Here is a 14,338-nt window from a genome sequence, read left to right on the forward strand (position 1 = left end):
CTCTAAAGCCCTGTGTTTAAATTGGACCCAGGAGAGCTGTAGAAAAGGACAGCTAATGCCTCTCACCACTCCTCCTTTCTCCTTCCTCTTATCTACTCTTCATTTTATCTTCCTCTCCCCCTCCGTCTCTTCTCTCCTCCAACTTATGTCTCTTTCTCCTTTTCCTTTCTCTATTTTTTTTCTCCCTTCTCTTCTTTTTTCCCCTCTCCCATCCTTCCTCTCCACTCCTCCCCCTTTTCATCCCCTCTGTCTTCTATAAACATTTCCTCTTTCCCTCCTTCCTTCCCTCTCCTCCATGTTTTACTATCTTCTCATGTGCTCTTTTCTTTCCAATCTCTTACTCTCCTCTCCTGCTTTTCTCCCCCCCTCTTCCTCCCTTGTCCTCACCACTCTTTCTTCTCCTGTATTCATCTCTCCACCTTTCTGTGGTCCTGTCTTCTTCTCCTTCTCTCTATCCTCTAGTTTCCTCCCCTCTCTTCATCCCCTTCCTTCATTTATTGGTCTCATATCTTCTTCTTCCCTCCATCCTTTCCTTATCCTTTTCTCTTCTCAGTCCTTTTCCTCCTCTCTTCTGTTGTCTTTCCCTATTCTCTCTGCTTTCACCCCTCTTCTCCTTCCCATTCCTTCCCCTCACTGCTTCCCGTCTTTGTTTTTTCCTCTTCTCCCTCATCTCGTCATCTCTCTCTGCTCATTCATCCTCTATCTTCCTCCCTGTTTTTCTCTTTTTTCGCTTCCTCGTCTCTCCTCTCATCCCCTCTATTCTGTTATTAAGCCTTCTGCCTCTGCGGTCTCATTTTACAAAGGTACCAGCTCTCATGGTGCACCACAATTACAGGTCAGCTATTCACAGCATGCTGCCATGGTTTCCCTTTAAATACCAGGTAACACTTACATGTGCACATTATTGGAGACATAAGTTAGTCTGCATGCAGGTACTCCTGTCAGTCCTAATAACTCTGTTAACGTGTAATGCAGAGGAAGACTCTGTAAGTGTGTTTGCTGCAGTCCCCCTGGGATACATTTCCTGTCTTCATCCAACGTTTGTGTCGGTTGTGGATTACGCTCTGTTGCACCAGTCATCAGCGAGCTCATCATATTAATGGGAAACATGACACAAATCACTTATTTCATTGATATTATGGCTGTTACTTTCTGCATACTTTCAATACAAATAAAATATGACTTCATTGCTGTCACAGTTGCTGGTAATTCTCACAGCAATGATGACCAAGTGCTATTTCAAATTAGAGGTTTTAGAAGTTAGAGGCTTTAATTTTGCAGATGTTCCTTTAACTGAACTGGAGACGACATGATATGAGGAATGTGTGTTTGTGTGTGTCCAACTCCTCAGTGCTATACTCTACAAAAAACATATTTCATATCCAAAACGTAACATTTCGACCTTACAACTTGGCACCGACCTTGCATTTGTGCAGGTAAATTGAATATTGATGACTAACTAAATACAGGATTGGATGAAAAAATGACTACATTGCAGCTGCAAAATCATTCTGTTGCTTCTCTTTGAACCACTTTAGAGGGGAGGAAAAATATTATGCAAAGAAGAAAGAAAGATGTGTTTAAGTGAGGCGCAGAATGCAGCTCTCCTCCCCCCATAGGAAGTAAAATATGGACTCATCATCCCGCTAATGAGGCTCCTCCCCATGGCCCTCTGGCTGCTGCCCGAGGCTGCTACAGATGTGATGCCATGCAAAATCACTCTGTCTCTCTGTGTCTGTATCTGTGTCTGTACCTGGGTGTCAAACTATGTATCTCGATATGTACATATCATTTGCAGAAGCTACAGACGAACAGGGTTTGATTTCTACTCGCTTACATCTGAGCTAGATAACATATCAAACAAAATCCTCATCACGTGAAGAGAGAGCATGTCTTTTATGTCAAAATAGAAATGGATCCACGTTTAAAAGAAAATGTACATGTGCTTGCTTCCGCTTGCAGCTGAAATATTGAACGCAGCTTAAATGTGTTAAATTGCTGACCGGTAGGTGCTTCTGAGATGCGTTTGTGTGAAAGCAATCTTTCTAAATGAAGCTGGCAGAAGTTGAAACACTGAGAGAGTTTGAAGAGAAGTGAAAGTGCTGGAAGAGTTCTAAGTTTCTATGAAGCATCAACGGTGCGGTGTATATCAGAGCCGACTCTTTATATCCGACACATGCATCTTTTACATAACTGTCTTGTACTGTACAGTTTAAGCAAATACCACTATAGTAAAAAAATATACATACATTGTATGTTTTGACAGTGTAATGTAAGTAAAATACTTCGATGTCCTCAAAGTGCTGTCAGGGTTGGTGTACAGTAGTTTCACTTGACGACTTTTTTCAGGCATCATATACGAGCTGTACAGAAGGTTCTTGTTTTAACTCGACATGTTTTCTCTCAACCCGTCTCTGCACCTTTATCGTGTGTCTCCACTTCCATCTCTAAGGCGACTGTGGCTAAGTGGATAGCAGGGCCGTCTTTCAATCAGAGGGTCGGCGGTTCAATCCCCGGCTCCGGCTCTGCTAGTCGCATGTCGATGTGTGACAAGCAAGACACTTAACCCCAAAATTGCTCCCGTAGTTGTGCCTACGGTGTAGAAATGTGATAGACTCTGAATTGTAAGTCGCTTTGGATAAAAGCGTCTGCTAAAAAAATGACTGTAACTGACTGTAATCTCCCTCTCTGCTGCTCTTCCTTCCTGTGTAATGAAACACATCGCTGCTCCACTGACTCCTCTCCTCTGTGGTGTACACTGTAGCTCAGTGGGAGGTTCAGAGCATCTAAATATAAAGTCGATCTTTTCGTCCTCTCATTGACCCGGTCCTCGGTCCACTGTTGGATCCTTGGGGTTTATTTTATCAAATGCTCAAAACGGGATCAAAACACTGAACAGCTGACCTTGCTATGAACTCCCGGTTCACACATTGTGAAGTGCATACTACTTCTTTGTCAATAAGTCAATGTAATGCTCGCACTGCACAATACGTGGTTGGGTTAGTTAAACCATTTTCTAAAGCACAAGGGGCCACATGTTTGCTTCAGTATGACTGATATGTTACAGACAGTAGAAGCAGCCGTTCTTTTTCCGACGTATATGCAGTACAATGAGCCTTTTGAGGTTCAATCAAAGTGCACTAAACACCAGCTCTTCAAAGTTTAAAACTGAACTAGATGTTCAAAACATCGAAGTGTAGAGTTGGATCAAGCTCTGAGCAACATTAAAGGATAGGTTCAGATTCCGCAAATCTATCTTAATACAATTCTCACGTACAATATGTATGTTGAATTTATTCCACCTCTCTATGTGAAAACATAGAGACACTGTCTGTGAAGACATCCTAATCTCCTTCCTGCTCTTAGATACTGTATTGTGTCAATATCAAGTTGCTGTAGCAAGAAGACATTTCATAAGAGATAAATGTAAATTAGTGAAGATGTCGATCGTTTTATGGTCTTGCGTGCATTCATTACTGTTTGCTTGTGGTCTGTGGTCACTTTAACTGCTCCGTTAAACCAGCAGGCTTCTAATTGAATGCACATTTACTGGTCACAGACTATCAGGTAGCAACCAACACAAACCTTGGTTGTTGTTTCTGTCCTAAGACGCATTACTGTTAATGCCCCTAGTGACATTTTCCGTGATGATGTTCCAGTAGGTTAGTAGGGCTGAGATCAGGGTGTGAAGCTTGGCAGGCTAGCGGATACTCCCAAGAGCTTGGGGATTATTTTAACTATGTGAGGATTCATTCCCATTTCCTCTGTAAGCTTAAAAAAAGCTCAGTTCTTCACAGTCCAGGCTGTCATGAAAGTCTTCATGTACGCCTGTTGGGAAAATCCACAAATGGGGCAGAATGAAGCCCTGAAGAAAGTGCTAAGTGCTCACGTTTGCATTGTAATAGAAGTAAACAGAGAGGAATGTGTTCTGCTGTAACAAAGATTGATGGAGTGTATGTATGTGTGTGTGTGTGTGTGTGTGTGTGTGTGTGTGTGTGTGTGTGTGTGTGTGTGTGTGTGTGTGTGTGTGTGTGTGTGTGTGTGTGTGTGTGTGTGTGTGTGTGTGTGTGTGTGTGTGTGTGTGTGTGTGTGTGTGTGTGTGTGTGTGTGTGTGTGTGTGTGTGTGTGTGTGTGTGTGTGTGTGTGTGTGTGTGTGTGTGTGTGTGTGTGTGTGTGTGTGTGTGTACTCGAACCTATTGTACTTTATACCACAGGAAGGTCACCTGTCCACTTCACTGCCACAGACGAAGAGAATGGAAGGCTGTTCACACACACTTCTACGCCTACACCAGCTAACAAATGGCTTTATATGTCTATTGAGCAACAGGAATTATTGTCTGTGTGCACATGAAATGAGGTCTTTCTAGGCGGATGTTGAACGGGGTTTTGAACAACATGTGCTCTCCTTAAAAAGAGATTCAGAGTTCTGGTGGACTTAGTTATTTCTATGCTTGCATTTGGTGCAGTGGATTATCGCAGGTTTGGATATTCCTTGGCCCGTTTTCATTAACATTCTGGGAATACTCTCACGGAGCGCCTGGCTTAAACATTTCTAGCAAGGAGTCCTAGTTTAGGATTGATTTCGGAAAATTCTCAGAGCAACTCTGTGAAAGGAATTGACAGATACTCATAGTATAGTATGTCGAAAAATGGAATAAAAAAGTCATAGGATAGTCAACAAATTTCATGAAAAAAAAGTAATAGTATGTTCAGAATTTAATCAAAAAAAGGCATAGTATAGTATGTCGAAAATGTTTATGAAAGAAGTCATAGTATAGTATGTTGAAAAAAAGGTGATGGTATTCAATTAAATTTATTTGTATAGTCCAAAATCACAAATCAGCCTCAGAGGGCTTTACAATCTGTACAGTGCACAGCATCTTCTGTCCCACCTTTGCCTTGGAAAAGGAAAAACTCTCCCAAAAAACACATTAAACAGGGAAAAAAGGAAGAAACCTTATGGAGAGCAACAGAAGATGGATCCCTCTCCCAGGATGACCAGAAGTGCAATAGATGTCATGATGAATGAACAACATAATAGATTTACAACACAGTCAATGCATATGAGGTAAATGATAAATAAAATGAGATTAGTAAGCAGAATAATGATTGAACAATGACCACGACTACAGCAATAGTGGCTTTAATATAAAGCACAATCATGGAAGTAAGTTAGCAGCCAGGTGAGCATACATGGATGTGTGATGTGTGGAACATCTGGAGCAAGGGGAGAGAGGGGGGGCACGCCTGTCATGTCAGGAACCACACCAGGTCCAGGTGTGGCTCATGAAGCTGAAGACCCGGTTCCTGCAAGACAAAGAAGAGCCAGTAAGCACAGGACACAGGGTCATCTAGTGGAGTGACTCTTTTGACATTTTATTAATGACATACTATACCATGACTTCTACATTTTAATGACATACTATACCATGACTTCTACATTTTAATGACATACTATACCATGACTTCTACATTTTAATGACATACTACACCATGACTTCTACATTTTAATGACATACTATAGTATTACTTTTTATAACATACTGTACTGGACTGTAGTGCTTGAGTCCGGTCTGAAAGACCACTTGATGAAGTTGTGTACTTGTCTTGGTCTCATGCCTGGTTGGATGTTAACCTCTTGCTCTACATTTACAGCAGATGAACAGTGTAGGAATCATAGCTGTTTTTCAGTTGGTTGGCAGTTATTGGGGAATAACTTTTAAAGGACAGCTTCAGATAAAGATTTGTCAGAATCAGTTCATTTCAATGGAATTGACACAATCAGTGATTTCAATTATTGTGTAGAATTCAACTTTGAAGAACTTTGCCACACAATTTACTATTGTTGTCCATTTGCAAACCATCTTGACAATCTTTAAAGTCTGCAGAGGAGCAAGCTAGCCCCTTTGTACCTGCTGTACATTAACCAGCAGTAACCAACGGTAGTACTGTATGTCCCAACAATAATTAATACCTTTCTGTACTCATCTTGGATGTGCAAAGTCAACAGCGCTCCTTCAGCAAATGAAACGCATGCTGTGTTGGGATCAGATGACTGGCAAGTCAAGAACATTCCACTGTATTTAAAACAGTGTCTGTGTTTATTCTGATGCTGTATTGTCCAAGTTACTGTTCTGTACACTGTGCACCCAGTATAGATTTAAACACCTCCAGATACTGTTGAAGCTGAGAGTAGGTAGTATAACTGCATAGTCATTTGTTAGAAATTGTTTCAAATTCAGTGCTGTAGAGTACAGAGTCAAACAATTTAAACACATGTCACTTTATTCTGTAAAATACAGGAATGCCAGAGATCGATGAGACAGAAATATATTTATTTTACAGACACGGTGAGCATTTCCCTAAGAAGATGAAAGAAGAATATCAGAACCTCCTATGCCTAAATATAATTGAAGTGGTGGCATTTTGTTGTAGCAGTGAAAAACCTCTCAGTCAGAATGAGTCACGTTGCATGATTTATGGACAGACATGTCGGACGCAGGGCAGAATTATTGTTATTAGGAAGGCTGGCAGCACTCACGCCTGTTGTTTGTGCACTGTAGATGTTCCAACTGGGCGTTGTTTCTTGCCTTCCTTTCAAGGAGGCAAAGGAAAAGAAACATCTTTATTTGTTCGTGCAAAACAGGCCAAGTGTTTTGCATGCGACTACATGCTGAAGGTACAGAATTGCGAGTCTCAAAACATGTGAAAGTAGAAAGTTTGTATGTCAGCAAATTAAAAATGAATGGATAAATTAACAAAAATCTTTATTTTGATGGAATCATTGTGCCATGATCCTACTTTGCACAAAGCGTTGCACGTTGTTTGCACACAACCTGACAGCTTTGCAATCATCAATGTCAAACGAATATAATATGACATAGATAACAGAATTATTTTGACATGCGTGTCATTTTCTGCTCATTGTTTCTTATTTTAAGATGCTGTCCATGTTATTCTCTGAAACTCTTCAGTCTAAAGTGTAGACTTTCAAAGTCAAACAGCCACAAAGTAAATTCAATACTATTATCTGATCACAACAAAGTGGTTCTCGTTGGTCTAACTTGTTTTGTCTCTATTCCTTTCTTTTACAAAGGACTCATTTTGATTTGGACTCATTTCTGATCATTGTATTGGTTTGTGCCACAGTCTTTGTTCTTTCATAAAGAAATTACAATTAAGAGATGAAAAAAGCTCCAATACGAAAGTAAAAGTAAAGAAAATGGGAGAGACTGTCAGACCGGCAGCAGGACATCTGGCGTTTAGTCACATGTTCCAATGGACACGATCGTCTGTGTTTGAGGAGTGGAGGCCAGAGAGACTCTCGTGCACTCGCGCTGCACAGCACTGCTCTTTTGTTGAAGGGTTAGCTGCTCTCAGCCACCAGTCACCTCTAATCTTGCCATGTTTCAGTGGGATGTCAGAGAAGGAATCTTCTGGTGTAGCTCTGACCCGAGAGGCTGACGGAGGGCAGCCCTGCCGGCCGATGTCACGTCTTATTACCAACAGCACACCAGGCTAACGACACAAACACAACACACACTACTCTCTTTTATCTGTGTAGAGATAAATGTGTGTGTGTGGGGTGGGGGGGGGGGGGGGGGCGGGGGATCTTGAGACGGGTTCTAAGGTTTTACAACAGGGCTGGAGCAACAGAAACATGTTAATAGCACAAAATCAGAAGGCCAGTTTGTTTCTTTGTATTGGATGGATGGAGAAACTGTAGTTCTCCAATATGCTTTTATTCTCCCTAACGTTTGCAACTGTCTGCCTAACACTCAGATTTGTCAATAAGGAAGATGTCGCTTCACTTGTATCTTTGGTTGTACTGCTTTGAGGGACTACATTGTTACTTTGTACCAATGCTTGCTGGTCAGGCTACAAACTACTGCACTTTTTCTTGTTGATTTGCTTTAAAATGTCCCACCTTCAGCAACCGCATGAGAAACACACAGGCATAAAAGGTAACGAGCAGTCCCTAGCTACCTTTCCTTGTTTGCTACGGTTCACATTTAGGTGATAGAAGTTGTGACTGAAGGTCACGCTTTAACCATCAGAGTGTGTGCACAGGTCGGGTCTTACAGCCAGAAGTGAGAGCGCTGCAGACGAGGAGCCACACCATACATATTGAATGAGAGAGACATGCTCCCCCGAGAAGGAGCGAGGACTGTAACGCCTCTGGGCCGGGCATGTGTATGCACGCCGCACGCCAGAAACAAAGCAAAAGCCCGAGAAGAAGCGGCAGAACGAGCGAGGAGGAGAAATAGAGAAGTGCAGGAAGGAAATATCTCCGCTGCCAAATGGTTTGATTTCCAACAAGACTTTGATCCCCGCTGTGGCAGACCGGCTGCAGAGATGTCGGCTGTCTAATGTGGGCAGCCGCTGAAACGGCTCTGATTGGATCAACCTCCACTGTCGTAACCAGCACAGATCCAAGGTCACGCAAACAAAGACACAAATAAGCTGAAGTTTCAGGTTTTGTTGCTGGAAAACTATTTTAGACTGATGCTGATGCTGATGCTAGTGTGTGTGTGTGTGTGTGTGTGTGTGTGTGTGTGCGTGTGTTTGTTTGTGTCCTCAGATATTGACGAGTGTGCAGAGGGCCTGATTGACTGCCACAACCACTCCCGCTGTGTCAACCTGCCCGGCTGGTACCACTGTGAATGCAGGAGTGGTTTCCATGACAATGGCTCCTACCTGCTCGATGGCAGCTCCTGCATCGGTGAGCATACATTGAATTGAAAACATCCTCATCGCTGCTTGAAATGCCAGCCCCCCCCCCATCATGATCGCTCTTCTACGTGATCACCAGATAGACGTTCTTTGTCTCATTCCTCCTCTTTGAAAATCCAGCGTGTAGACACGAGTTCAGACTGCGATGTAACGCACGGGTGCCCTAACGTGCCATCCAGCACAGACGTACAGACGAGGCTAATCGGGTCTTCTCACCTTCACAGCTCGAGAGCGAACCATGCAGTGTGAAAACCAGATTTTGTGCCATGCGCCCTCTCTCCCATGTGCCCGCCCACAAAGCCAGAGAGGCAGAGTTAAAGGCGTAAATAGAGAAACACTAAAACAGTGTTGATGATGCATAGAACAAGAAAGTACGGTGTAAGTCCTAACTGTAAAACCAATTATTAACCTCTGCTTTCTATATGATGTATGATAGCATGGGATCATAATTATTCATGCATTCATTTGTACATCATTTTAATACAACAGTTGGTGAGTGTGGGGCTAATGTTACTTCATACACTGCTGGGCAGCGTGTGAATTATATATATATATATATATATATATATATATACACATACACATACACATACAGAAGCAGAAAGAAATCAACAATATCTCAGCTGAGTTTACTCTTGCTGCTGCTCTCACTCCCACACTCCGATATCTGCTCTGCTACTCTCGTCAGATAAAAGTTCTCGGGCGGCTGTGAAGAGATGAGATCAACTCCATGCGCTTCTTGCACTTGGCAAGTGGAATTTTTTAAATAGCCGAGTTAGTTAGTTAAGACAGTTTCATCTGATTTTGGCACTTTTGTTCATCTTGAATTGGTTCCACTTCTTGTCTTCACTGGCGCATCAGTTTTACTGATGATTTCATTTCTGATTCTCTGAAATGTCAAATGAAAAGAGAAGTATGTGATGTCGTGCATTGTGCTGCGCTGAATGTTTCAAACCAAAATGTGATTTAAAAATAAATTTAATCAGAAAGGAATGGGGGGAAAAAAGAATGAATTTGTTACACCGTTTTTTTCACGCTGCCTGACAGATTTTCTCTTGTAAATCCGCTATTTGTTTTTATTTTGTTGAATCGTCTTGAGAGGCAACTAACCCAATATTAACGTGTGGAGGTAAAGCGCTAAATACAAACTGCAGACAAAGGCAGTGAGTGGTATTTCATTTTATTTCCAGTTTTGCAGATTTGAGCAGCAGCAGCTAAGCTAAGCATGTTTAAACATCATATGGCTCACACTGTTTATCATACTATAACATTATTTCCGCGCAGGTTTCAGGTCCAATTGCAGAAAATGCACCGCATCAGTCAGTTTGTTTAAACAACCTGCTTGTGCTCGTATCCTAAAAATAGGTTGCATGATATTAACCATGGCAACCTTTATAGTTTAGCATGTAACTGTGTTCATTTGCTAATAATAATAATAATAATATAACAAGTACAGGTGCTTACTGATTCTTGGCACTGACATCACATTACCTGAACAGCAGGATTTTCAGGAGCTCAGAATCTCATTATCAGTCAACAAATCCGAAGCACTGCCTGTATTTGTATTTATTTTTTCTCCGCCAGGTTTAAAAGCCTGTTGGGATACAAAGTTTTCGGGTGTGTGTGTGTGTGTGTGTGTGTGTGTGTGTGTGTGTGTGTGTGTGTGTGTGTGTGTGTGTGTGTGTGTGTGTGTGTGTGTGTGTGTGTGTGTGTGTGTGTGTGTGTGTGTGTGTGTGTGTGTGTGTGTGTGTGTGTGTGTGTGTGTGTGTGTGTGTGTGTGTGTGTCGCAGCATCGACCAAGTCTCACGTCCCCCCCAGACCCGGTCTGCCTGCCGGGTACCCCTTATCATTCCCCACTGGAGGAAACAAAAATGTTTGTTGCATGGTGTTCGCTGTTTGAGCAATTTTGGGCCAGAGGCTCTAAACATTGTTATGATACCTTCTGGCATTGCAAATCATGTATTTTTTGCTGCTTTGGTATTTCCTTTCATAACATTGCATTATTTTTAGTTGTTCACGAATCCAATGACCAAGCTTTTTTAATTTGTTCCTGCGGTTCACTATCCCCTAGTTTCATCCATATCTACAAGATTCACCCGAACACGTTCTTTAAAGTTGCAGCTTCTTAGCTGTAAACTCTTCTTCTCCCTTCAGTCCTCTCTGCCTTGCTGTTATTACGAGCATGTCTAAACTAAGTGCAGAGCCTCGACTGGTCCATGGACTCAGCTATTATGTCGAGCCCTGACGTTTATCCCCCGGTGTTCTAGGGCTTACGAGGAATGGGATTCATTAGAGGCAGCAAGAAAAAAAAAAAAAAGAAATACTGAATAGAAAAATTATTGTTTTTTTTTCTTTATTTAACTTTTAAGACGAAGTGAGCCACACGTCATATCATTTAGACAGGCTCTGGTCAGGCTGTTCTCATACACTGTTCGTAGCTAAACCTATGAAAAGCAATACACACGCACACACACACACACACACACACACACACACACACACACACACACACACAGTCTACCCAGGGACAACTTTTTCACAAGATATCATTCCACTCTATTCCAAAACAAAACAGACAGAAGTAGTCAAAGTACAGAAGCTATATGTGACAATCTGGGGATTCAAATGTGAATATGTGTAGCGCAAAACATATATACACAGATCCACTCGTGAGTGGGCTTACATATAGAAAACAACAGGTTGATGGCCCGGTCAGGTTTTGACTACAAGTCAAGTATTTTAACATGCTCTGTAAGCATTAAGCTGAAAGTAACCCCGAAAGTGACAAGGTACAGCTTAGAAACATGTGAGCCGAGTCTGAAGATGTTGAGCCGAGTCTGTTGTGTCCTGAAATGGTTACCATGCAGAGGATTAACTCTTTTGATTACCTGGTGGTAATACTGTGCAGTAAAACCTAAACGTACTGTATTGGCGAGTACAGAGAGTGGTGTGAAAATCAATCTTTTTAAACCTGTGGCCGTCAACAGTTCTCCATCTCACTCAACTGTGTAGAAGACATACTGACTTGTTGACTTCGCTCAAAGTGTGAAAGCATGGTTTGGGTGGAACAAAATAAAAAATCATGAATTTAAATGTAGTTTTAGTATTTCTAGGGCCTTTGTTCATGCGACGCTAGTGGCCTGCTGTCAGGGTCGTGTGGGTGTGATCAATGTCCGTAGGCAGCAGGTGCTGGCAGGGGAGAGCAGAGTTAACTGTCGAAGGGACTTTGGTCTTTTTCTCTAACATTTAGTAAAGGATAAAGAGCGGTAAATGTCACGGCTTAATAAAAGGTAGGGACAGACTTTTGGCACCATGTTTCCTGGTATGGAAAAGTAAATGCCGTCTATTCATGTTCGTTCTTTTGGTTAGTAGAGAACAAATGTGAGAAAGGAGCTGTCTGAAGAGATGCTTCATTCCTTGGATAATGAAACTGAATCCAAAAATAGAATATACAGGCTGTTGTGATGCCAGTATGTGTAGGTATACTCTTTGTATATACAGGGAAGGGGTGATAAATATGAGCTAATGCTTTGCCTCAACCATAATTTAATGAATAATGACATAAACACAAGTAATCTGCTATCCCTTCAAATGTGTCAGAGATGACAAAGACAAGCTGTTAAGTCCTATCTTTTAGAAAAATGCCTTCAATAAAATACCCAAAATGATGAAGGAAAAGCTCCTCAACAATAAACCATATATGGAAATGTCTGGTCCCATTTGAAAGGTAAGAAGTTAAGGACTTTAAAACCCATTGTAAGTAAACCTATTTCTATTTCTATTGCGGCATAAATGGAAATGCAAAACAGAAGAAAAGTAAGAATTTGATTCTCGCCTACATTAAACAGACAGCGTCGCCTTTATAGCATAAAGCAATGGATAAGGATGCGACTGCATGTCTACCACTACTCTTTACTAAACCTCAGGCGATCTCCATGTTTCCGCCAGGGCCCACTGTGCTCTACTGTCTGAGATTTCCACAGATTTGTCCACGCAAGCTGAATAGAATGACAGACGTTTGTTGCTGTGAGTGTTTCGATAGAGCCACCAGGTGGCCACGAACAGCCAGGGCTCCCTGCAGTGCAAGTCAGCCTAACTTTAAAAAGATGGCTGCCGACTCCTTCGTCAGGTCCACTGGGACTTCCCAGCAGCCCCAACTTCACTGTAGATCGGCAAGTAACTAAAATCTGCTGGTTTTGGCAAAAAATAACATATGCCTTGTTGAAATATTTTAGTGTTGGTGTGACTGCAAACTGTGATGTTTGACTGCTTTGTTTCCACTTCGTTTATAGCCGTGTGTGTGTGTGTGTGTGTGTGTGTGTGTGTGTGTGTGTGTGTGTGTGTGTGTGTGTGTGTGTGTGTGTGTGTGTGTGTGTGTGTGTGTGTGTGCTTCTGTCCGTCTCTCTGGTCTCATCGGCCCGATACTCTCTAGTTTGGTCTCACTTTTCCATCCACTACTACTAGATATGCAAATATAAGGAGTTGGTAAGTCAAGATAAACACTTGGTGGCGCTAATTCTCCAGTCAGGTGCCATTAGACCATTACAGAAGAAGAGGGCATAACGAGATGCCGACAACGTGTTTCATGTATTCATTTGTAGACAGTCTCCTCATCGGTCGAGAAATATCTGATGTTTTTGTCGACCGCCAGTTTTAGTTTCTTCCGTGACAAGTGATGTTGAAATGCTTCGTCTACATTATGATTTATTTGTTAAGCTTATTTCCATTGCACTTTGTCGCATGTGGCATTTATCGATTGAAAAATTTGAAATATCACCAAAAGAAGCTTCAATGCTTGAGATGGAAAATTTTGTATGTCTTGATATAACACACACGTAGATGTGTGTGTTAAGTATGTGTGTCGCTCCTTAACCAGACAAGTGCATGAAGCTGTGACGGCATACCTTTTGTCCCCCCCCCCCCCCCCACTTTGCAGTATTAGGCTGGAAGCCAGCAGGGAAAATAAGTACGAATGAGAATTTAACAGGATTTTTTTTTTTCCTCCAACACCCTCTCATGACTCAACCAAACAGAAAGAAGCATTTTTGTAATAAGAGAGCCGGATCAAAGCAGAGAGCAGCAGTGGCAGTCAGTTAACGACATCAACGGCTGCACATCGGCCAAGAGCATGTGACGTCCACGAAGGAAACAGCAGAAAGCACTAGGGACGAGAACTAGTGGGCAGAAAGAAGAGGATCATGTTTTGAGAAATCAGACCATCTCCTTGTCTGTGTGTATAAGCAATTATGTACGTAATTGCAAATACTTGTTTTGTTTCTTTGTGGGGGGGCTTTTCTGTTATAGGAGCATTTCAAAAAATGTATGCACAGATTTTAGTTAAACTTTCAGATGCAATTCAACAGCCAAACAGAATCACTTTCACGTGCTGTTTTCTTAACAGTGTGTGTAAATCTGTTGATATCCTGTGTTTTGCCACAACAGCAAACTAGGGAATTATTCATTAGTTGTGTGTGTGTGCGTGTGCGTGTGCGTGTGCGTGTGCGCGTGCGCGTGTGTGTGTGTGTGTGTGTCCTGTGAAAGGGGCTTTCCGGGTAAAGAATGTGCTTTGTTTTTCAAATGACCAGAGCACTTTGTTGTAATGCAG

At 42.0% G+C, this 14,338-nt stretch overlaps 1 protein-coding gene across 1 annotated transcript in view; it reads left to right on the forward strand.

Moving 5' to 3' along the window:
- The window catches only part of LOC142934284 (protein kinase C-binding protein NELL1-like), a 202,048-nt gene that overhangs the window by 176,662 nt on the left and 11,048 nt on the right, over nucleotides 1-14,338 (forward strand). Inside the window, 1 exon segment of the mRNA XM_076078797.1 lies at nucleotides 8,582-8,722. Within this exon segment, the coding sequence (XP_075934912.1) occupies nucleotides 8,582-8,722 (141 nt within the window).

Source organism: Anarhichas minor, unplaced genomic scaffold (genome assembly GCF_050575085.1).
Source record: "Anarhichas minor isolate MPS153535 unplaced genomic scaffold, ASM5057508v1 ptg000067l, whole genome shotgun sequence".
Classification (NCBI taxonomy): domain Eukaryota; kingdom Metazoa; phylum Chordata; class Actinopteri; order Perciformes; family Anarhichadidae; genus Anarhichas; species Anarhichas minor.